Consider the following 25,101-nt stretch of genomic DNA (forward strand, 5'->3'; position numbering starts at 1 on the left):
TTCCTTACACATTCTTTAAAAATTCATTTTTTACAGAATATATTCAATAAAATAGGGCTCAAAGAGTGACGAAATATTGTAAGTTGCAAAGCATATGGCAATTTTTTTTTCCTTTCTTTTCTTTTTACATTTTTATAATTTTATTTGAATTATTTGTGTTCTAAGTGTCTTGTAGGTAACATTTTAATAAAGATATGAATAATTTGTGCTTGTTTGTATGGAATTATAATGAAAGAAATAATCTGAAATGTGTGCATGATAAGTGTGTAATAATTGTGGAAGTATAATTAAATTAATATTTAAAATTGACTTGAAATTATGATTAGATCATAATTTTATTCAAAAAAAAAAAAAAAAAAGCACAAATTGTGGAGCATGTAATAACAATGAAAATTGTAATTAAATTGTTCTAATGCAAAAGTTTGAGATCATCGTGTTATATAGGTCATAGTTTGGAACTAAACATGCATATTTTCATTAGTTTTTTGTTCCACTATTTTCGGTTCGAAAAATCCTGCAACAGAACTGGGACGGAAGGTTTTAGAAGGGTTTAACGTCGGTATTTCAAGAATGCCCTTTTCAGTGTAAATCAAACTCTCCCATTTGCTAAGATCGATTTCATGAATTATTACAACTCCTTGAATCAATCATTTGCTAACCAATTATCGAACGTCATTCAATTTATTTCTGATTATTCCAATATTATCACTATCATTGTTCCCTATTTCAAGATTTTCTGTATACAACTTGATGTCCAGCTGCAAAACCCCGCTTTCTTTGAGCATCAAAATCGAGCAGCCGAAAATTCCGCTGGGTAATTCTGCAGCTTTTGTTGTAAACCTACCCAAGAATTCCCCAGTTATGTTGAGAGAAATTGTTAAACAAGCTACTTCAAAATCCCCAACAAAGCTTTCTCTCAATCCCCAATCATTTTCTCGCACCTGCAGCTTTCTTGGATTCTCCCAAGATTCAACTTTTCCTGAGAAATTCAAATGTAGACCCCTCTTTGAGCTTAATTCTAGCTCCAATTTTTGTTTCTCTGAACTGGGTCTTCGAAAATTTGGCGAAGTTTTTACACGGGACGAAGTTGTGGGCAGACCCATTTTGAGCGGTGTGAGAAGCCAAGTCAATGCTTATGGATTGTGCCCAAAAAGTTATGCCTCTGTAGCCGAGGCTGTAGCAGTATCACCCACAGATGTGGGGGAGGATTATAATAATGTTAATGTTTCTTTGGCTGACGAGGTTCAAGAATTGTTATCTGAGGTGAAAAAAGAGGACAGGAAACAGTATTGTCAGCGCTGGAGGCAGCAGAGCGCTCATGGAATGGGGAAACAGAAGTACCAGGCGCTTAGGAGGAGGCAAGCTAGGATCGAGACTGAAGCATGGGAGCAAGCGGCTAAAGAGTATAAGGAGCTTTTAATGGATATGTGTGAGCAGAAATTGGCTCCCAATTTGCCTTATGTGAAATCTTTATTTTTGGGATGGTTTGGACCATTGCGTGATAAGATTGCTGCAGAGCAGGAGTTGATTCGGAAAGGGAAGAGTAAGGCGGGCTATGCCAAGTACTTTGATCACTTGCCAGCTGACATGATGTCTATTATCACCATGCATAAGCTAATGGGATTGTTGATGACTGGAGGTGAGCATGGGTGTGCAAGGGTAGTACAGGCTGCTTGCATGATAGGCGATGCAATTGAGCAAGAGGTTTGTGAGCTTTATTTCAAAGGCAATATGGTTGGAAAGTTTTATGACTTAGTTATAATTGCCAATGGCAAAGACCACAGGTTTAGACTCCAAGGTTCATGTTTTTGGAAAATCATTCTTCATTAATTTTTGTTGCTAACTTGCTTGAACTCACTATTTAATACTTAATAAAATAAGGACATCAAATTATTATTGGTGAGTGATTGCATTTTCAGTGATTTCCTTAGAGTCGACAATCTAGATTGGGCTCCGAATATGTGGACTGTCGATATGAAGGGAGCATGTTATATGGGATCTAATAATTCTTAGCACTTGAAGTAGATTAGATGAGTCTGGGAATATTTTATATGGTTTCCAATAATTCTTGAATCATAAAGACTTGAATTTGATTTCTGACTTTCTGGACATTTTGGATTCATTAAAGGATTAAATTAAAGTGGTAGGTAGGAAATTAGTAGTGTTAAACCAGAGAAGAATTAGCTTGTAAGTTGGGAGATCGTGATATCGATTAAAATTATGTGCCGCTTGCATGGAGTGTGTTGGGGTTTGGAACATTGCCAAGTGTCAGTAAATGGATGCAACAAGCTTGATTTAAGGAACAGTGTTGAGATTTGCCTATTTTCAAAATTAGAAAGGGTGTAGTGCCTTTTTTTGTGGATATGGGGGTAATATGCTTTTACCCATTTCAGAAACTTATGGTTGGTTGACTGTAATGATGATGGCTCTTTGTATTATTTTCTTAACAATTTCTGTCATTGGTCAGGTTAGAATTCATAAATTCTTGATGAAAACACAGAGGCAAAAAGTTAAAAAGACAAAACAGGAAGATAGTGGATCTGATGGCAATACCCAAAAACAAGAAAAATTACGAAAGACAGTTAATAACTTGATGAAAAAACAAAAGCTGCAAGCAGTGAGGCAACTAGTTAAAGGACAGGATGACTCAAAACCATGGGGGACTGATGCTAAAGCAAAGGTCTGACCTGACTCTTGTAATGAATGCATTATGCTCCTATTTGATGGCCATTATTTTGAGAAAATGGAGTTTTTAATGGTGATTTTGGATAATGTAAAAAGTAGGGAAAAGTTTTGGGTTTATGTGCAAAATATTTTATTGTGTAAATGTGCGGTTGAAAATGAGTATGAGAATTAAAGAGTTTCGAAATAATGGTTGTCAAACAGGCGCTAAGTTTAATGTTTTCTGTCAAACTAAATGTGCAGTTATTTTGACTCTCAGGTTGGCAGCCGACTCATCGAATTGCTGCTTCAAACAGCCTATATACAGCCTCCAGTCGATCAGTTAGCAGACAGTCCACCTGATATTAGACCTGCATTTATACACACTTGTATAACTGTACGGAAAGAAACAAAGTAAGTTTTTTTTTAATTCTTCTGTCTAGCTTTCTTTCTGATGCTTCAGTCTTCAACGGTGCTTAATGGCTTCTCTTTGTACAGGAACTTTAGCAGAAGATATGGTGTTATCCAATGTGACCCACTTATTATTAAAGGCCTTGAAAGAACTGTATGTTTTTCCTTGGAATAATCAGATATCATCATTTTGAAATAGCACGATTATTAATGCATTACATGGAAATTTATTTTTTAGTTAAGTTAGTGTGTTTCTGAGAGAATTTATAACTATGGAATCTTTTGATGAACTCCAATGTATATCTTGAAGTCAATAAAATCTTTTTTGCATTTTCATGTTAATTTTTTATCGTCCCGTGTGTAAATTGATCTCTACAAGTTAATATTTTGTTTACAGGCCAGGCACATGGTCATCCCTTATATGCCAATGTTAGTGCCTCCAGTCAAGTGGACCGGGTATGTTATCTGATGTTACTAATTTGAAATGTCATTTTAAAGTATGAATTTTGATCAATCATCTTTAATTGGTATATTGTGCGACTTTCATTAATACTGAAATACTCAAGAAATGTTTACATGACACGTACTTCTAATGGATGGACTTGAAATTAGGACTATAGTCCGCTGTCCTGTAGGAGTGTTGTCTGTTTCGCCTAGATTAGATTAGGTTACCACTTCAACAATAAAAATGTTATTGTTTCCCCTAGCTAATTTTACCTCTTAAAATTCTAAAATGACATTTTCGAACAAAAGCATGAGTGCAGTTTCATATGAAAAGAACGCATTTTTCTGCACATTTATTTCTAGTGTGGGTAGTTATTGGATTCTTCATTGTCTTCCAACTTTTCGTACGTTGGTTTTATATACATGATCTGTACCAAATACTTGATATTTGATGTGTATTGGCACCTATCTGGTATGCTGCATTAGTTGTAAGTTTAGGAGCATGTCAAATTATGTTTAAGTAGTTCTATAACTATTTCAAATAAATGGGACTACCAATTTTGACAGTTTGTATTGAATTGAGCATCAATTTTGCTAAAGAAAAGTAGAACTAAGTCAAATAAGTATATACCTTACATTTTTCTGTAGATATATATTTCAAAATTAGAGATTGAATCTGACGCTGTACACCATCTGCTCCAACTTTCATATCCCAATACAAAGTAATGTAGATATTCCTGTATTTCTTGAGATATATACATATGTTTACTAGAATAGATATTAATTGCAATCAGCTGTACTACCTGCACAGGCCTATACAGGGGCACACACATGAGGGTGGACCCCACACTCACATGGGTCCACCCCATGTGTGTGCCCCTGTACAGGCCTGTGCAAATGGGTCTGTGTAGAGAACTTTTTTCAATTGCAATATGTTAACTTTGTGATGACTTGTCTCTGTTGGTGTCCCTGGATTTTGAAACTTTGCGTATGTTTGGGAAAAATTATAAATTCCTTATAGTTTGAAGTTGAAGTCAAACATAAATTTTAATTACACATTCACAACTACTATTTACTTAGAATCCATACATTTCGTGGAATCCATTACTCTTCTTCATTATAATCCAATTATAATTTCTACCAGACAATCACTTTGTCCTGTTTATTTCATGGGGGTTGTATTGAAATGCAACTTTTAGTGTTAAAATTTTTGTTGACTTCAAATAATATGTGGGATTTTTTTTATTTTTTTTTACATCTCTTATTTTATTGTTTTACTAGTGGGGGCCTTTTCAAACACTCCATGTTGTGAGATCCACAATTCGAACGGTAAAGGGCATTATGGAGAAAAAATTATGTTCTAAACATGAAGAATTTTGTCTTACTTATAGAACATCCAGCACGACCACAATTGTAGATTTTGAGAAATTTTCATGCTTTTAATGCAGGAAGTTCTATTAGCTTATTGGTTCCTAAGAAAGAAGAATTGTTGTCCAATTTAAACTCCTTTGAAGGGTTCAGACAGCTGATTGACTGTTTTTAAGTCTATAGGTGAATGCTACTTCTGGTGTGTAGCTCTGATTAGTATATTCTTTTCTTCTGCAGTTATGACAGGGGTGCACACTTATATTTGCCTTCATATGTCATGCGCACACACGGAGCAAGACAACAAAGTGAAGCAGTTAAGAGGGCCCCTAGGAAACAGTTAGAACCAGTCTTTGAGGTTTGGGACTCATTTTGTAATTTTTGGTTTTAGTTTACAATTGGTTGTGTGGTGACTGTGATATGTGAAATTTATCTCTCTTTGATTGTTCAGGCTTTGGATACACTTGGAAGCACCAAATGGAGAGTGAATAAGAGAGTCCTCGGGATCATTGACAGAATATGGGCTAGTGGAGGTTGTCTTGGGGACTTGGTTGACCGGAATGATGTATGTTACTCTGCATCTTCATTTTTTCCATTCAGAAAATATTATTGTTTTCATTTTGTTGATATAGGTTAGGAGGAGTTCATCTGGTTCATGGATGCAAAATAAGTATTGCATACCTCTTGTTTCATGCAGATCCATCTGCCAGAGCAGCCAGATACAGAAGATGAAGCATTACTCAAGAAATGGAAGTGGAAAGTTCAATCTATCAAGAAAGAGAACAGAGAGAGGCATTCACAACGATGTGATATAGAGCTCAAACTTGCTGTTAGATACATTGTCCTTCTTGAAATTTTGTTAGTGCCTTATATTGACGATAGATTTAAATGACGTCTTCTCAATTGTGAACAGGTTGCACGGAGAATGAAGGAGGAAGAAGGTTTCTTTTACCCACACAACCTTGATTTCCGTGGCCGGGCATACCCCATGCATCCACATTTAAACCATCTGGGATCCGATATCTGTAGGGGAATCCTGGAGTTTGCGGAGGGACGACCGCTTGGGAAATTAGGCTTGCACTGGCTTAAGATACACCTGGCAAATCTATTTGCCAATGGTGTGGATAAATTATCTCACGAGGGTCGAATATCTTTTGTTGAGAATCACTTGGATGATATATTTGATTCAGCAGACAGACCACTTGAAGGGAAGTGCTGGTGGTTGAAAGCAGAAGATCCTTTTCAGTGTTTGGCCGCATGCATTAATCTTTCTGAAGCGCTGAGAAGTCCATCTCCAGAAACAACAATTTCACATATCCCTGTGCATCAGGTAATGTTTTCATGTAGCAGGGTGTTTTTTTCCTGAAACCTTCACTACATCACATTGCCTGGTAGAATAAACAAATTGTCTTTAGTAGTAGTAGCAAGGGTGCTAAAGTATGTTAGAGAGAAAATTGGGGAACATGCAAACTTTCCTGTAGAAATTTTTTAGTTTAGAATGCTAATTGTATTAGTGTCAAAGTTGGTCCTTGGAGTATTGAGCCTGACATACTGGCAGACTAGGTGTTTTATTATGTTGACTTGGTCAGTATTCTATATCCAGGTGGTGTTTTATGTGTTGCCTTGTAAATTGACTTCATACTCATAATGTTGAATATCTTTACTTTGTAGTGGTCTTTTATTTTAATGTCTGGTGGTTCTTAATACAGTTGACGCAATAATTTGAAAGACTTAAAGTTTTATAGTTTTTTTTCTCGTTTGGATATTTTTAATTGGTAGTCCACAAAATTATTTTGTTATTGGAGTTAACAAACACAACTACACAAGTTCTTCCCCTTGTTTCTTGGTGTTCTAAATTTAATCTAATGCATTGTGATTTTCTAGGATGGTTCCTGCAATGGTTTACAGCACTATGCTGCCCTTGGGAGAGATAAGGTGATGTTCATTTATCTGTTTTGTCAGTGACCATCTCATCATGCTCTTCTCATGAAATATATTATGGTTCAAAAACATTTTTTGGACGATCAGCAACCTGAATATTAGGTGTGTAATTAGTACGAAAACTGACTCTTTATGGTTTAAAAAATCTTGATCATCGCAACATACAGAGAATTACCGGTCTTAGATATAAAGAAAACCAATAAAATATTAGGTATCTATTTTTCTTGCTTGATTACGTTCTGCTTAAACTTCTGAACTACATTGGTAATCAAAAACTACATTGGGAATCAATCACCTAAATTAACATCACATGAGATATCCTTATGAGAGATATTACTGGAGTGGTTTCTATGTTCTTAGATAGGTGGAAGTTCTTATTTTCTTTTTAGACCTCATCAGTCCCCACCCCACTTTTTCAATGAAACTGACTCACTAATATCTAAATTCTTCAATCAGTTGGGAGCAACGACTGTTAATTTGGTTGCTGGAGAAAAACCTGGTGATGTTTACTCAGGAATAGCCGCCAGGTAATCTGCTTTTTCGCTCAGTACCAGTAGCTTTTTTATTATAATTCATATCTAGTTTTTTGAATGAGGTGTAGCAGGTGGGAAATATGTCATCAGGCAAGTTGGTACAGGGACTAAACTGTGAAGAAAAAGTGGAGATTATGGATTGTTTTAGTTTACATTGTTTGCATAAATTTCCAATCAAAATCATGAAGCCAGGGCAGTAAGAAGAGAAAGTTGCATTGATTCTGGCAGGCAGCATTTTTATATTCAAATGCATTTTTGAAATCCAATCAGTTTGGGGGAAAAAAAATCAATCTTGTTGCTGCTGAATTTTTGTTTTGTCGACATGGGAAGTCCTCTTTTAAAAAATGGAACAGATACTCATTTGACCTTGACCAAGCATAAGTAGCTGATAGCAGTGAAGTTGGGCGGTACCTCTGATAATTTTTCACTTTGGTTAAGGAGATATGGTTCATGGAGCAGAATAACTGTATAATACAAAAAGTACGGGGCACGAATGACCTTTTTAATCCTCCCCTCTTCAAATGAACTCACCATGTTTGTCGGTCATTGGATAATTGTGGCTAGGTCTTAACTTTCAAATTCCTACATGGAATGCTTGCTTTCGGCGGAAGCTTGAATGACATGTTTGAGATATAATTATGTTGAAAACAAATCTAGCCTGATTACTGAAATCTATACAATGTTAACTAGAACTCCTTCATCACAATATTTTCTCATCTTTGCAAAAGAAATATTCTTATTGAACTATTCTTTAAACTTGATACTTCCATGCAGAGTTCTTGAAATAATGAAGAGCGATGCACTGAAGGATCCTGCAGTATTTCCTGATGCTTTGCATGCAAGAGCTTTAATCAGTCAGGTTTGATGTCACTGCTTGAATTTATAGTTATGCTTGCATAAAAAGTTATATCATATTAATGTCTTGGCAATCGTTTACCGTCATATCATGGAGTTCGATCCACAAATTGATCCATTATGTACTCGAATATATCTCATCCAACAATGTTGAGGACTGTATTTTCACAAGATTCTATGACTCATTTGATATTGTACATTCTACGTTGTTTTTATCCCTAGGTACCTTCTAGTTATTTACTGATACAATTGGCTCTATATGCCAACAATGTTTAGGTAGACAGGAAGTTGGTGAAACAGACAGTGATGACATCTGTGTATGGTGTCACTTATGTCGGGGCTCGAGATCAGATAAAGAGAAGATTAAAGGAACGTGATGCCATTGCAGATGATGCAGAGCTCTTTAGTGCAGCTTGTTATGCAGCAAAAGTAAGACTCAGCTTTAGCCCAATTACATCTTCAGTCAATGAATGTTATTGATATGCACACCTTTGAAAATAAAATCATTATGGACTACTCAGTGTTGAAGTTATTCACGGAGCCCCCATGTAACTTCTTGCTTGGCCAATTCTTAGTGATTGAAATAGTTGCGAATTTCTAGTACAGCCTTACCAAATGCCAGAATTATTATAAATTAATTTGCGCTAATATTTACCGGATTTAGCTTAGAATGCTTTCCCCTAAATCCATCTTGTCCTGCAAAACACTTCTCATGCACACATTTGTATGTGTATGGGCTGGTAACCTGGTTCTCATGTTACTAGATCAATTTAATGCGGTTAATATGATTACTATGGTGAATATTACATACTCGACTCGATGAAATAATGTGAACATTCGGGGTCGTTTTCTTGGGCCTGATTGTTCAATACTCATATCTTCTCCTGCATTAATTAGTTTGGAAATTATACCTCTTGATGACGTCTGATTTGTTTTCATTGATAGACTACCTTAACTGCACTAGGGCAGATGTTTGAAGCTGCACGTAGCATCATGAGCTGGCTTGGAGACTGTGCTAAGGTGTGTACTGTAGGTTCATGATTATGTAATATGCTTTAACTCGAGATGGTATTTTGGCAAAATTATTTGTAAATCTGATGAATTGTCGTATTGTGGCGGGCTTATACCTCATGGCCCTATTGGACTATTTGGGTGTTGGGGGGGGGGGGGTTAATGTTAAAAATTACGGTGGAACTGCTTGACAGATTTACTAGATAATTGAAGTTGTAAGTTGGTTTGGAGATTTTCCTCAAATGAGACCAAATAGGATGTGTTTGAATCTTTCTGTGTTACAAATTGCAATTCAATGGCCTTGCAATTAGTTGGATATTATGTACTCATTGAATAGTGACTACATACCTTGGACAGATAATTGCATCTGAAAATCAGCCAGTTCAGTGGACAACTCCACTTGGACTCCCTGTTGTCCAACCTTACCGAAAAGTAGGAAGGCATCTGGTAAGTGTTACTGAAATTAGGAAAATGTCATTTACTCTTTTTAACATTTATTATGGAGTCAGAACCATAATTTTCGTGTCATTGATCTTTGTGGTGGTCTTATGATGTGCAGGTTAAGACTTCACTTCAGATTTTGACACTGCAGCGTGAAACAGAAAAGGTAGCTTGATAACCTCTCATTATTTTTGGTTTTTATCATCTATGAACCTGTGAATATAGCTACTATGTTGTTTATCAAGATCATATATTTAAGTAATGCCTCGAAGGAAATTCTGTCTTGCACGAGTACAATACATTGGCTTTTACATGTTCAGAAAATCAATCGAAAATGAGATTGCAACTTTGCTTTACATTTTAGGGCACTTTAACCATCCAACTTCAGCTAAAAATTAACCTCAGAAATGTTTGACCTAATTAACTTCTTAAAAGCCTAAAAATGTTTGGCAATTGTAAAAGTAACTTTTAAGCTTAGTCATACATGATCTATTATAATATTGTATTATTCACTGAGCACAAAACTGTCGTGCATCTGATGATTGTAGGCTGATTTTCTCTCTTGATTGTTATGCCACTTCTCTGCAATTTTCTGAACCCATATTACGAAAATTTACTGTTGTTTATTTATTTCAGATAATGGTCAAGAGGCAGAGGACAGCTTTTCCACCAAATTTTGTTCATTCCCTGGATGGTTCACATATGATGATGACTGCAGTTGCATGCAAAAAAGCAGGCTTGAATTTTGCAGGTTTGTCTCACATTCTTTATGTTGATATCCTCCATGTCCAATCTTTGACCTGCAAATTACCTTATGTTCTACATTTGATTACAGGAGTTCATGATTCATACTGGACACATGCATGTGATGTGGATAAAATGAACAGGATATTGAGAGAGAAGTTCGTTGAACTATACGATGCGCCCATCCTAGAAAATGTAAAGTATCTGGACATCCTCCACTTTTGAATTGGCCTTATTTTACTGGAAAAGAACTTTCAATAGTCAATATGGGAAAGCATTTCGAATCAAATCAAACTCTAAATGGTAAAAGAAGCCATAGGAGTGAAACCTTGAATCGGGTCTGTTTGAGCATGTTTGGCTTTGCTTAATAAAACAACAGAAAAGCCAACTATTGGATTCTTTTGTTGCAACAACAGCAAAGCCAAAAATGCTCCTCATGAGCGCACTTGGTGCTGGGAGAAAGAAAATGTTCAAACAAATACGTATTGGTTCTGGGAGTAAAACAAGTATCTACTCTGCAAATTACCATCCGAACATAGAACTTAATTCATATCAAAATAAGCCTAAAGTTGAAACCTTGTGAAATTCTTGCAAATAAGATGGTGAAATTTATATATAACCTTTGTGACCAAAAGCTTGTACCCATCATTATTTGCATGGCAAATGTTCCAAGCAAACAAGATAATGATTAAATGCATTTACTAGTTCCTACTTTATTTCCAGTGCAGAAGCAAGAAGTGAAATTCTACCATCCATGATGTAGAAAAATTATTTGACATCTAACTGCACTGTGTTTCATTTGAACAGTTGTTGAAGAGTTTTGAAGAGTCATTCCCTTCATTGTCTTTCCCTCCCTTGCCAGAACGGGGGGACTTCGATCTGAGAGATGTTTTGGATTCTCCCTATTTCTTCAACTAAATGAACTCGAGGTGTTTGTTGGCCTAGATGATATATGCTAACACGCTTCAATTAGCCTCAAGTGAATGAAAATGGCAACAAATTGACTTCATCCTCGGTGATCAAGGTTGTATGTACATAATGCTAACCAATCTTTCTGATCATTCATCATCTTTAAACCTTGGAGTTTCTGTACAGTCGTCAAAGGGATTCTACGTCAAAGGTACTGCAGAATCTTCTCATACCTTGTAGCATGAGGTAGAAAATACGAGATCTATTTTGTTTGGGGGAAGTTTGAGGATACACAACATTTCGAGCTTTGCCATTAAGCGTATGGATATTTATGTGATATTATTTAGCTGAACGAGGTGCAATATTTGCCATAATCTTCTTGTTCAGGGGATCAACATTTGTATATTCTTTTACTTGTACTGACAAATTTAAAGTTGGATTAGAATATCACCAAAAAAAAAGAAGTTTGAAATATATTATTTATAGCTTGATTTGAAATGTAACCTGTTTTCAAATAATCCATCGGTCAAGGCTCAAATTTGTATTTGCGCCATTTAACAGGACTTGGATTGACATAGCATGATAGGGGCCACTTATCTTGCGTGAAACGTGGAACGCTGTTTATAGAGCAAACCTAGTTCTTGAAAACGTGTTCAAAACACAAAGTAGACTAGACAAGAACGTAGACCCGAAGATAAACAATCCAGGAGGGGTCGAACGGCAAAGGGACCATAGAGTTTCCTTTAAATACAGGTTAAAAAACATGGCTTTCATGTCGAGTAATAGGGTAAATTTCAAGTCGACGATACAATGTACAACTCAGTTGCAAACACAAGGCTGTAAAGAAAGGTCGAAGGGAGAAATAGATACAGAGTCCAGTATATCTCTTTATCTATCAACTAACAACCAGTCATTTCAACGAGTGAAAAACAAATGGAACAGCACATTGAGAGCAATTCCTTTTACACGCAATAAAATGCACAACTCTTTGTCTGCATAGCATTTTTCATTTTCACTTTTTGCCTGAGAAGATGTGTGTGATCAAGAAAGCACCTGTAATATTAGTAACCAAACCGATCGTTCAAAGAGGTACGCCCATCACCTGATTGACCTGGAAAAGCAAGTGGTAGAAAGCTTAGAATACATGGTCCAAACACGTCCTTCCACAAATTAAGCACCTAATCAGTGAAGTGAAAGGTCATTTACCTTCAGGTGGCATCCAAGAATCGTAATCAGGTTCATCATTGAGAAATGATGGTCTCTCGGGACCCACCATTCTTTTAGGCTTCTTATGATCCTTTCCGACTTGACTCTCAAGTGACACATCTTCATTGTTGGGTCTTGAATGTTTCAATAATAAAGCTACAGCTTCTTCTGCTATAATCTCAGCCCTAATTGGCTGTTCAGAATCTTCAACTTCACTAACCTTGGATTTCTCATTTGGCTTTCTCTTCCTTATTATTAGACCAGGGGCCGCATCTTCAATTCCCGAGTTAAACTGAGCTGAATCTGGATTTTCCAGAATAGTCTTTCTATCTTTGTAGTCAACAAACTGAAAATTCTCCTGTGTGTCTACTGTTACTTCCTGTGCGATTTCTTGCTTTTTTCTGTCATCTACGGCACCAAGCCATTGGGGCTTAGCAACACTATATTTAGCAGAACCATTGTCAGTTGGATCCATATTAACAGTAGTTTCACTTTTTGCTTCATTAGTAACTACCTCTGATTCTTCAGACTTCTTGCAAGATTCTGATGCTTCATCTCTAATACCCATTTCCGGACTGGATCTATCCGATGAACCTTCTGCTCCCGATCTTTGATTCTTTTCGAATGAGGGAGGTTTGCGTGAATCTGAAGCAACTGAAGCGGGACTTTTGCTCACAATAGGTTTTAGCTCCTTTGCTTCGGATACCCTTTTCCCAGCGGCTTCTCCTGTAGGATCAGCAATCTTCAGCAAGTAGAGAATCCTATCCATCTCTGATTGGAGAACTGACAACTCCTTTCTAATCTTCTCTTTATTATCAAGAACTGAAATCAAAGAGAAAACAAACTTCTCAAGAAAATGCATGATGGCATGTTAGTTACCACATAAAATTGTAAACGCAGAAGATAGATAGATAGATCAAACCACCACAGAGGCTCCCTCTGACGATCAAAATTTTCGATTATCTGGGCCAGTTCAAATTCCAGATAAGGATGATAAAATCTTTTTTTTAAGCTATTAAAAATATATTTCATGTGAACATTTTCCCTCTATTTACCTACAAAATAATGGAGCCTAGCCATTCAATACAGATGAGGAATACGGAATGCTTGTCGAGAGTGTTAAACAGGTGCCAATTTTCCTAGGATGTTTCAGCATGCATAAGTGCACCGAATTAACTAGTTCAATTTTTAAAAAATACAACCTAAATTAGAAAAATAGATCACTTTTCCTGAATGACATATTTGGAAGTCAGGAGACAAGGACAAAAAAATAAAAGATTCACCCTACAAAGATTCATACCTAGCTGAGATGAAACTGCAGTCATGTATGCATCAAGTGCATCTCCAGCTTCAGCAACCTCATTTGTCTGTGCCATTTTGTCCTCATCCAAAAGCATTTTTTCCTTTTCTTCCATTTTCTTAACAATCGCATCCTTCTTATCAAGAAGAGAATTGGCAGTTTCTAGTGATTGGTTTTCACCACTTCTACATTTGGAGGGTTTCTGTGTTCGATCATAGAACTCATCATCATCACTGTTCAATAGAAAACAAGTAGGAAGCAATGCATCAAATTCCACAGATAATAAGGTTCAGATACCAGCTTTAAGTGAATCATAAACCTTGTAGAAGAGTAATTGAACAGACAAACCACTGCTTTTATGCAATTTGTGCACTTCGCATCAACCGTAATAAGAGGGTGATGCTTAATGATACCCAGATTTCTCTACTAGAACAATAATTTTCTTTATGACCAACTTAACTCAAACAGTATCTCTCTTTGGCAGTACCTCATATATTCTTCGTCATCATCTTCCACTGCTCCCTTTTTCTTACCATGGAACGTCCTTCCTGCTCTTGCACCTATACTTTCCCGGATACTTTCATTTAAAGTCTCTTCCAAATTTTCAAGTTCTTCCACAATCTAAAAAAAAAAAAATGAGCACTTGAATTACCAAGAAGACTCACTTAAAAAACGTAATTTAAATCCTTCATTAAGCCAAATTTGCATGAAATTATAAGCAGCAAGGCCTGCAAAACATGTTTTATTCACTTGCTAAGAAAAAAAAAACTATTTTTCTGAAATGAGTAGAGAATGAGCAACTTATGCTTCAACACGGCATATAGAGCTGAAAGAGGTAAAGAAGATGAAAGGGGTCTGCCTTTTTTATTGATACCTGTGATATCCTCTGTTCATTTCGAGCAATCTGAGTTTGTTGTCCCTGTGTCAACCCACCTTGAGCAATATCCTTGGCCCGAATAGCATCAATCTCTTTCTTCATATGAGCAATCTACAAACAGAAGAGTACAACCATTAGTAGCAAGCAGAAAAATACATTTTGTATACAATTCCTTCGCTAAAATAAGTTCCACACTGTAGAGCTGCAAAAGCATTGAAGCATTTTAAACCAATAAAAGAAATTTCTAGCCCCTCAAGAGCTTCAGATGCACACTTCCAATGTTAAAGGAATAGGTGGGACTTACTGTTCATAGGGTTAAGTATGGAAACACCCACGAACGAGGTCGTAGAAAGAACACAGATGATATACTAGAAATTTCTGAAGTTCATCATTTATTGTATTTTTCTTTAGCCAAATCAAATCCGAACATGGTCGTATATAGCAGAATACTAAGCAATCAGATTAATTACACGACATGCTCAAATACTTTTTAAAGCAAGATTATACAACACAAATAAAAAGCAGAAAAGAGATCAGGGTCATCCAGATGCCATTAGTTCATTTTGAGTACATATATGATCTCCAATCCGCATAAATCATGGATTTATAAGTGATAAATCTCAAGAAACTTCAGATTTTTCAGTTGAAAGGGTCTAATGACGCATCAATTGGTACTCAATCCAGTTTGAAATGAATGGCTTCCATTGTTTGGGACGTTTCAAAACAATGTCGAGACACCAAAAACTGAAAACTTTTCACCCTGCATGTTTACAACATATCGACCATTAATACATGGAATCGTAATTTTTGTATGAATATAGAATGGTAATTTGTTATGGCGGATATGTTTAGGAAGGTACTGTCTGCGTGATGGCAGTTCATGGGCTGGAAGCTACTTGAAGTATTTGAGCATCCTTGCTTTAGGAATTTGCTGCGATAAAAATGCAGATGTGAATTGGGGATTCTGATTTGTTGGCAATGGTGGAGGTATGGTGGTTGAGTGATAAGTATTGGTGACAAGGACAGAGTAACACAATCAACCACAATGAGTAAGGAGGATACTGCAAAAGAAGATAATTAACAAGTGAAGCCTTACTAAGATGATGTGTCAATTCATACAATTCATTTTACAATGCATGGAGTACATGCAAGGGAAGAACCATGCTTGCTGTGCATTTTTGTGTACAGCATGCATGATAGCCCCCAAAGTGTACAACATGCATGATAGCCCCCTCACACGAGGGGCCCCCACGCTAAGGGCTGTACATTTAGAAAAATCCGTAAGGGAATCTTATCCTGTAATGTTGCTGATGCAATATTATAATAGACATTATTATATGTACTTTCCAATTTTGATACATATTTTAGTAAACTTAATTATGTTTGATTTAATAGCTTTTATTAGATATTTCTTTCTTAGAATAGAATATATAAAACCCTATATAAAGAAGTCTTATGCAATGTAATTGGAACAAGCTTGATTTAATGAAATATTGATTTCTCCCCCAATTTCTATCTTCCCCTCTCCCTCTTCTTCTCTTTTTTCTCTCTCCTTTCTCCTCTTCTATCCCCTTTCCCCTTCTCCTACAATTGTTCTATTGCATCCTATGTCAGTTGCACAACTGTTCAGTCATCTATGATAATGACAAATGTCCATTGCTTAACACAAAATTCAGATGTCCATAACAATATTTACTGCGTCCCAACTTCAGTGCAAGTTAAACAAAGTGGCATCAGCTTCTGGACAAAATTATTTGTCTTTAATTTTTCAATCACACGAGCCTCTTAAAACCATCTGTGGACGTGCTGAATGAGTATATCACTGAATAGAGATCAAAGGACAATCTCCCTTTAAGGTATAAGCTGATAAGAATCATCAGACGGCAAGGATTTTCATTTGCTAGCAAGAGTTCAAGAGAGAGGATCCCAAACTACCTCCATGAAAATGCGCGAACATTCAATTTATGCATCAAAAAAGAGAGAGAAGGTAATGAACAGAATTAGATGGAAGTATATGTCTGAGATATATGTAACAGAATAAGATAAAACAACATGGAAGACGTTGCATTCATAGAAATGTATTCCAAGAACAAACTTTCACTAACCTTCTCAAGTCTTTTTATAACTTTTTCTCGTGTTTTCTCCTGCTTCTCTGTAAGTTGTCCCTTGTAAGTTTGCCAAGTTATTTCATCAACTTCATCCTAAGTAGAAATGCAACAAAAACCAACCAGATAAACCAAGAGGTTGAGCCAGTTCAGTTAGTTCACTAACCATGGAATACGAAAGGTAATCACAAAAGTTATTGCAAAACAAGAAAACCTACATTTTGTACACCAGAAAAGGAGAAACCCCCAATATCTATAGCTCCATATATATAATTATTTGGAAAGTGAAAATAAGGTAGTGTAACATTGAGAAAAAACCCTTCCCTGATGACTGAATAGGTTCGTTTGAAGTGATAGTGTAGAGATGTCTTCGAATAATAAAGCACAAGATATGCAAGCATGTATACGAGCTTGTCTCAATCTAAATGATGATATGCTCAAAATGAAGCAATATTATTTTTACCGCATTGGAAAGCTACCCCATAATATATCTCCACGAATATATAACAAGGACGAGGATTAGATCCTATATCTCATCTCAGCATTCAGCAGCAAATCTTACTGAGAAAGTTTTTTTAGAATTGTTCCCTGGATCTTCTGATTCCTCAACCTACCATGGAGTTGAATCTAAAAGCAAGACTGCTAACAGAATAGAACTAAAAACCACGTATCTGAAACGTTACGAGTCCAGAACAGAAAAGCAACAAAGCTGCTTCAGAGGGGCAAGGAAATAACACAAACCTCATTTTCCTCAATAGCGTCCTCTCGCATTCCCCATGAAACCCCATCAGCAAGAGAAGCCTCCACTTTTGCTCGAAGAAGTGATGCCTCCATATCTTTCATGTCTTGTTGGATCTTAGCATTTCTTACCCTCTTCAAGTCAGCTTCCTTCAAAGCCACAAGAATAATTCTCAGAATGCAGAGGGATCAATAATGCATTAAGAGCACCATAGTGCTGGTGTTCTTATCTACTTGCACGTGTAAAAACAATAAATAGGTTATTACAAATCATCAATTCGAAATGGATCCCTGAATTAGCTTAGTATTGGCTGATCCGGGAATATTAAATTGTCAATTGAACCTTAGAAAAGCAGAGGCAGCAATAGTTTATCATTCAGTAAAAACTCGAGAGAGAGATGGAAAAGAAATCTGAGATGGGAGACATAATGACAAAAGAATCTAACCGGTGGCATCAAGTCATCAGGTCCTTGAAATATGTATAACCGAGATGATCTGCATCAATACAGACCAAAAGCAATTAAAAAGGAGTATATAATAATAATAATAATAATAATTTTTTTTTTTTGAAAGATAATCAAATATTTTATTAATTACAGGATAATACACAGGAAGTATATTACCAATTTAAACCAGAAATGAACAACATAAAATTGAGCAGTCCGTCTATATGCCTAGTAGTCGCAACATTAAACCAAATATCCAATGTCAAATAAAAAATTCACAAATCTACTCTGTTATCCGTGTTTCATCATCAAAACATAGACCATTTCTTTCTTTCCACACATAGCATATGACGAATAAGGTTCCATACAAGCTTGCTACCCTTATCGCGAAACTTTCTCTTCCATGCCTTTTAACATGTTTTCCATACGCTTCAACAACACCCAATTCATGTATTGAGAAGCCAGAATATCATTTCATAGCAAACGAGCAGCGTCATAACAAAGGAACAAGTAGTTAATCGTCTCCCATCCCTCCTATACATATGGCACCACTCTGTAACATAAAATTCCCTTATTCGAATATTATTCACCGTTAACACATCTCGTGACCACCATCCATTTGTCACTCATGGAGGCGGATTACATTTCCATACCATCTTCCAGGGAAATGAACTTTCCATAGGTCCCAATAAGAATCTAAAATAAGTGCCAACCGAAAAACTACCATCCTGTGTCAACCTCTACCTACTAACACCACCCTCTCCGGTCTTGATGTATACCTCGTACAACAATGTCAAAAGCAGCGCATAATCATCCAATTCTCAATCCATCAAAACTCGCTCAAAAACAATATTCCAACTGAGTCACTCATTACGTATATCTAAGACATCATTCACCATAGCAGATGACACCAACACAATATGATACAAAGAAGAAAATCCCTCCCTTAGTGATAGATCTCCACACCACCCACATCCCAAAAATTGATAGTATTACCATTCCTCGCTACAAGAATCAATCTATCCTAAAAGTCGCTCCTTTCCCCAGATATACGCCACAAACTCACCCCATAAGAACCACGACTCTCGATTGAGCACCATCCCCCTCCATAACACCATATATAAGTTCTCTAAAAACTCTCCCTCTACACTCCGAATTGCCACAGCCACTTACCTAGCAAAGCCGGCTCCTCAATCCGAGATCACCCAACCTCAACGAAAAACAAACTGTACCCCAGTCAACCAAATGTAATTTCCTCTTCCCTCCGAATCCTCCCCCAAAGAAACTCCCTTTGAATCCTCTCTAATATTTTTGTCACTACAGCAGGAATAGGAAACAATGACAAGAAATAAGTAGGGAGATTTCAAATAGGCAATTTTATGAGCATAGGACAACCTCTATTTGAAAGGTACATACGCTTCCAACCTGCTAGCCTTCTCTCCACCCTTTCCACAATACCATTCCAAATATGTATACTTTTAAACCGTGCTCCTAAAGGAAGCTCAAGATATGTCATAGGCAGTTGCGCAACTCTGCAGCTCAATGTAGTAGCCAACTTCGTGTTATCTACCTCTCCCACTAGGATAGCCTCAGATTTCCCCAAATTTTTCTTAAATCCAAATACAACTTCAAAGCACAAAATTCCTAAATTGCTCAACATCTGCATCATAGAAGATCAGTGTATCATCTGCAAATAACAAATGAGATGCAACTACTCAATCATAAAGCCCCTTAACAAATTCTCCCCCACAGCCTTCTCAAACATCCTACTGAAAGCTTTCATTGCAATAACAAACAGCAATGGAAACAAAAGATCCCCTTGCCTTAATCCTCTGCTACTACGAAAATAACCCTCGTGAGTGCAGTTCACCATAACTAAGAAAGAAACTGGAGAGATACAAAACTGAATCCACTGGCACAACTTAACCTCAATCGCCTGAGTATATGCAAAAGAAATCCCCAATTTACATGATCATAAGCCTTCTGAATATCAAGTTTACATAACATTTCTAGAACCCCTAGGCGCAGTTTTGAATCAATGCATTCATTTGCTATAAATATAGAATCCAAAATCTGCCACCCTTTGATGAAAGCATTCTAAAACTTAGATGTCACTTTCCCCGACACCTTCAATCGCAATAATCTTGTACAACCCACTCACTAAACTAATAGGATAAAAGTCCTTAATATCCACTGCTCCCATTTTTTAGGAATCAGCACAATAAACGTATTACTGACGCTTCTCAAGAACTTTCCACATTGGAAGAAATAAGCAAGGACATCACAATGCCCGATCGCACCACTTTCCAACAAGCCTTGTAGAATGAGAGAGATCCATCCGATCCTGGGGCTATATCGTCATTCATGCTAAACACCACCTCCCTAATTTCATCCTTCCAAAATGGTCTCTCTAACCAACAGGCATCCTCCTCATTAATAGTAGAAAAATCTAGCTCCTTCAACTCTGGCCCCCAGTCAAACTGCTCCCAAAAAAGAGTAGAAACTAACCATTTGGATCCCAATATCCTGTAGATTCCCATAAGTAACTCCATCTACCTTTAACATAGTGATAAAATTGTTGCGCCTGTTGGAATTAGTGACCTTGGGAAAAATTGGGTACATTTGTCCTCCTCTTTCAACCACTTGACCCTAGATTTCTGATGCTAAGCATCCTCCTCCATCTCCACCATCCTCTCCAACTCCCCTTAATTCTCCACGTCTCACCCTCTCATCCCCTATCAGTCCTCGACTTTCCTCCCTCCTATCCAACTCTTTTATATCTTAAAGGTATTGATTTTTGCGATAGTTAACATCTCTCACCGCCTCCTCCCTATCAAAAACTCTAGTATCTCACATGACTAGCTCACCTCCTGAAGCTCCTCGATGACCCTACAAATTGATACCCAACGTGTTGTCCCCCTATAGGTTACTCATAATAGTCCGCAAAACGACCTCCAACTTTGTTTATTGTTAACATACAAGGTCAGCTCTTCATCCCCTTGATAGATTCCAAACAACTAACTTTTCTCAGCTTCATTAAGCCCCCTCACGTTCCAACTAATTATTTTTGAAGTTATCTTAACGCTCCATCATCCCTCCCCATCGGCCCTCTCCTTGACTTGCCACACTTGACATCATAATTAACCAAATATTCGATCCGATTAGGCTCACAAACACCTTTACTTCTTGTCTTAGCTCTTGGTGTACCCATCTCCTACTAACCTCCAGTTTCTCAAATAAATACTAGAGCCTATTTTCATACCCATCGCAGGACATACATACCATCTTGCTGAAGTCCATAATTTTTTTAAGAATCCAATTTTACGATGAAGATCTAACGTCGAGTGCACTAAGTTTCGCCATCTCCTCAACATAAATAGAATCATAGTAGTGTCCCTCCTCTTCCTCCACCTGTACATCACTGTCTGTATCCCCCTTCTCAGCGCCATCAACTTAAACCACCAAAGCTTTATCATTCCCCATATCCCCCTCTTTCAGAGACTTGGAATATCTCCTACAGCAGGTGTTCACTACCATAGTTGCAGAGCCTGTCACCCATTGCGGTTCCTCAATTGCCAAAACTAAATTTTCTAGCAAAACAATTCCGTTTTCTTGCTCACTAGCTGACACTGATCCCTTTACAGGTGGAATCGTGTCTAGCGCACCCACAGTCATAGAACAATTGAATTTGTTCACTTCCAATATCACCGAATCCAGATTCGTTATACCCGACTTCCCTACTTTAGCCCAAGGTTCTGTCTCTCGATATCCCTTGATCATTAAATCTATTTCATCCCTATTTGTCCCTCCATCTCGACCCTATATCCATCGCCAAACAAAATCATCACTTCAGTTCGCACATGAGACTCACCACTGGGCTTATCCACCACCTGCTTCTCTTTAATTTGGGCCCATGTCAATAATAGCTCCTTCAAATCCAAGTTCATTACATGTTTTCCATTGGCTAGAGACTCATCCAATCCCACCTCACACCTTATGGCAATAAGTGTTTCTGGAACCCACTACAAACCACTTTCCACTACATTGATTGATTCATCCCTTTCAACGCTTGGATGCGGGCCCTTATTTTAGCACTAGAATCACTCCTCTCATTTACAGTCCTTTCCCTATGCAACAGCACCCACTGATCCTCATTTTGTGATGCCCATAGGTTTTTCGTACTCTGACATAAATCGTCCCTAGTCAGCTCCCTTCTTCAGCTGTTCGACACTTAACCTTGTCTCCGACAACAAAGGAATCGACAACTGCCTGAAACACGTGAAACCGATGCCCATCTCTCTCTATTCGCAACTTTCGACACCATCACAACTCCGCTAACTTTTGATAATAATAATAATAGCAAAATTATTTTATCTGAAGTATAATTCCCAAGTTTACCCCCCTAACTTTTGATGATATGATAATCCCTTTTTATTTTATTCAATTTGATCTCACCTCAGAAAAAGTGGACTAAGTTATTAATACTAAGCAACTCGTGCATAAACAAATTCTTTAAGTAAAGTACAATAAAAACCAACACAATGTATTTAAAAATTAATGTGGTAACTCACTGGCCAAACCGGATCACATCTCCAACATGCAAATCCACATAAACCGTCTTCTTCACCTGAGAATTTGGAACCAATGAAATAGATTAAATTCTGTAACCGTCTGGTGAATGTTTGAATGATAGTAAAGCATGAGTATTATAAGAAACGATGGCCTATAGGTTTCCTCTGTTCAAGAGAGTAAATATTCATAATAGAAAAATAAAATGGCCAACAAACAGAGAGGTATACACCATAAGACACTTAGTCAAATCCCCTCAGATAAGAATGTAGTTCCTCTCAGCTTTGAATTCATCTATTCAAATGTCTTCAATATCATCATGAACAGGTCGTGTCAAATACTTTACAGATGAGAGTATCCATAGGACAGACAGAGTAAACTAATCTAGAACCGAAGATTCACCAACATCATCATACCACATGTTTGAATGGAGAAAAAATCTTTTGGCTAATGGAGATGGCACTTATGGCAATTTAAAAAGAATACCTGATTCTTGTTTATAAACGTCCCATGTGTACTACCAAGATCATAGAGGTATGCAGCTCCATTGCTCTTGAACTGAACAACTGGTAAAGTGCAGCAGAATCCAAAAGAAAATGTAAGACATTTAAGGGTAAAATATAGCTAATATCCACATCGAGCTACACAAAGAACTCGGATATATGCAAGGCAAAGAAATACTGGCAATTGTCTTACCACTGGATACTTGTGCCCGTAAGTCTATTACTATATATCAATACAATATGAAGAAATGGAAAATATAAACCAATGGAAACACAATCATCAATATTTATCCTAGAATGAAACACAAAAATTTGAATGAGTTAGCCTGTTAAAGAATACACACCCTTTTATAAGAGGTTTCTTCTTCGGGTTGCATTATAAGTTGCTAAAAGTATAATATGATAGGTAAGTAGTAATAAAAAACATAGGTGATTAGCAACCAAGAATGCCATAAAAGATGAAATAATAGTAATAATAACTCATTTTTATAGATAGGTGATTAGCAACCAAGAATGCCATAAAAGATGATGTTGATATGAAGTCCCTTCTTTGATCCCAAAAAACAAGCAATTTAAACAGCTTTCTGATATTGTTGCTCATATAGCTAGCATGATAAAAATTAAAAAATAAAAAAATAAAAAGAACATAAAAAACAGTAAATAGAAGCAAAGAGTTCCAAAGCACAGGTCAGAAATTTTTACCTGCATGAAACCGAGAAATGGTGGGATGCTCGAGCATAAAGTCGCAGAGGTCCACCCGGCCGAACATATAGGCTCCTTTCTTGTTACTGGAAAATTGACAAACCAAGATAGAGCACCCAAACGCAGACACCCAGGTGAGTAGAGCGTGACAATTAAATCTTGGTAAACTTCGATGGCAAAGTAATAAATTTATTAAAAACTTAAATTCTACTTTCCAAAGAGTATAAGGAGACATCAACAAAGTCCAAAATAAGCAAGGAAATAAGGAATAGTACAAGTGGATATGAAGAAAAGACTAACATGTCTAATTGATCGATGATGGAGCCATCTTTCAAGACTTCAATGAAGAAGTTATGACAAGGAGCACCGCTCCACTCTGGAATAGTGTACGGCACAGCTGTATTATTATTGCGCTGTTCTTGTTTTTCCTCAACACCTATAACGGTGCCATTTTTGGAATTGCAAGAGGAATCAGAATCTTCAGCAGACTGTACAGAATCGGTTTGAGTCGAAATTGGTTGAGATTCTTGCTGGGATGGTAATGAATCGGGTTCTGGTTGGGTTTCCGTTTCCGTTTCCGTTTCCGTTTCCGTTTCGGGCTTGGCATGGATAGGACTTCTTGGAGGTGGGGGGCCCATTCCAGTAACTTTCGTTGACATTTCAGATGCTGAGGGCGAGGGTCCGGCGGTGGGGTTTCTGGATGGAGGACCCATGGCAGTGTTCATATTGTTGTGTGCGTGAGGGTGCCGCGGAGTTCGGTGGAAGTGGCGGTGTTGAAAAGGCAGATGACAATTCCGGCCTTACGAAGTCGAGCGGGCGCGAGCTATCGGGCGTGGCTTCGAGATCGAATGATCCATCAGCCGAATTCAAGCCTTTAATTCTGGCTGTGAACCGTCTTCAAACTTGAAGAGAGGCATTTTGAGACTACGTGGAGGCATCTTGAAACACTTGATTTATTTTTTTTATTTTTATTTTTTTGTGAATTCTTAATTATTTTACATTGTCGCATGAAATTCCATTTGCAATAACTATCATATTGTGTTTAATTGTCAATATTTTTTATAAAAATATTTTTTTACTCAAATTTTTACTTTTGTACTTTTTGGTTGATTTAAAAAAAATTTATTTTCCTACTTTTAGTCACCTAAACGTAGGGCTGGGCAAATCTCCCGAACCGAACCGAACCCGAACCGAACCGATCCGAACCCGACGGTTCTTGTCAAATTAAATACCCGAACGGGTATCTGAATTGAGAACCGACGGGTACGGTTCGGTTCTCGGTTCTAGACCAAGAACCGAAGAACCGAATAAGAACCGAATCTTTCTTTTTTTTTATATTG

General features: G+C 37.1%; 2 protein-coding genes across 3 annotated transcripts; one reads left to right on the forward strand and one right to left on the reverse strand.

Moving 5' to 3' along the window:
- Positions 1-493: 493 nt before the first annotated feature.
- Positions 494-11,800, forward strand: LOC111400945 (DNA-directed RNA polymerase 2B, chloroplastic/mitochondrial-like). Of its 2 annotated transcripts, XM_023028424.1 has the most exons (19): positions 494-1,704; positions 2,468-2,680; positions 2,942-3,075; positions 3,160-3,226; positions 3,470-3,528; positions 5,122-5,239; positions 5,333-5,446; positions 5,579-5,710; positions 5,795-6,211; positions 6,766-6,816; positions 7,279-7,349; positions 8,130-8,214; positions 8,487-8,639; positions 9,156-9,230; positions 9,579-9,668; positions 9,781-9,828; positions 10,299-10,413; positions 10,498-10,601; positions 11,214-11,800. In XM_023028424.1, the coding sequence occupies exons 1-19, from the start codon at positions 751-753 to the stop codon at positions 11,322-11,324; spliced, it is 3,111 nt and encodes a 1,036-aa protein (XP_022884192.1). In that variant the 5' UTR covers positions 494-750; the 3' UTR covers positions 11,325-11,800. The 2 variants fall into 2 exon arrangements, with proteins under 2 accessions (XP_022884192.1, XP_022884193.1); XM_023028425.1 differs by lacking the exon at positions 2,468-2,680.
- Positions 11,801-12,069: 269 nt separating this feature from the next.
- On the reverse strand, positions 12,070-24,653 carry LOC111400946 (kanadaptin). Its single transcript, XM_023028426.1, has 12 exons — positions 24,062-24,653; positions 23,762-23,847; positions 23,043-23,122; positions 22,559-22,614; positions 17,988-18,036; positions 17,545-17,691; positions 16,804-16,899; positions 14,696-14,809; positions 14,309-14,442; positions 13,822-14,054; positions 12,522-13,343; positions 12,070-12,426 (listed from the first exon to the last, which is right to left on the reverse strand). Exons 1-12 carry the CDS (start codon positions 24,484-24,486, stop codon positions 12,377-12,379), a joined length of 2,292 nt encoding a protein of 763 aa, XP_022884194.1. The 5' UTR covers positions 24,487-24,653; the 3' UTR covers positions 12,070-12,376.
- Between the last annotated feature and the right edge of the window lie 448 nt (positions 24,654-25,101).

Source organism: Olea europaea, chromosome 10 (assembly GCF_002742605.1).
Source record: "Olea europaea var. sylvestris chromosome 10, O_europaea_v1, whole genome shotgun sequence".
Taxonomy (NCBI): Eukaryota; Viridiplantae; Streptophyta; class Magnoliopsida; order Lamiales; family Oleaceae; genus Olea; species Olea europaea.

Coding starts and splice junctions, on each gene's coding strand:
- LOC111400945 (XM_023028424.1), top strand. CDS start 751: ATGTCCAGCTGCAAAACCCCGCTTTCTTTGAGCATCAAAATCGAGCAG. Junction 1,705..2,467: donor GCGATGCAATTGAGCAAGAG/GTTTGTGAGCTT, acceptor GTCATTGGTCAG/GTTAGAATTCATAAATTCTT. Junction 7,350..8,129: donor TACTCAGGAATAGCCGCCAG/GTAATCTGCTTT, acceptor ACTTCCATGCAG/AGTTCTTGAAATAATGAAGA.
- LOC111400946 (XM_023028426.1), bottom strand. CDS start 24,486: ATGAACACTGCCATGGGTCCTCCATCCAGAAACCCCACCGCCGGACCC. Junction 23,123..23,761: donor CATTTCTCGGTTTCATGCAG/GTAAAAATTTCT, acceptor GCACTTTACCAG/TTGTTCAGTTCAAGAGCAAT. Junction 12,427..12,521: donor TTCTTGGATGCCACCTGAAG/GTAAATGACCTT, acceptor TTGCTTTTCCAG/GTCAATCAGGTGATGGGCGT.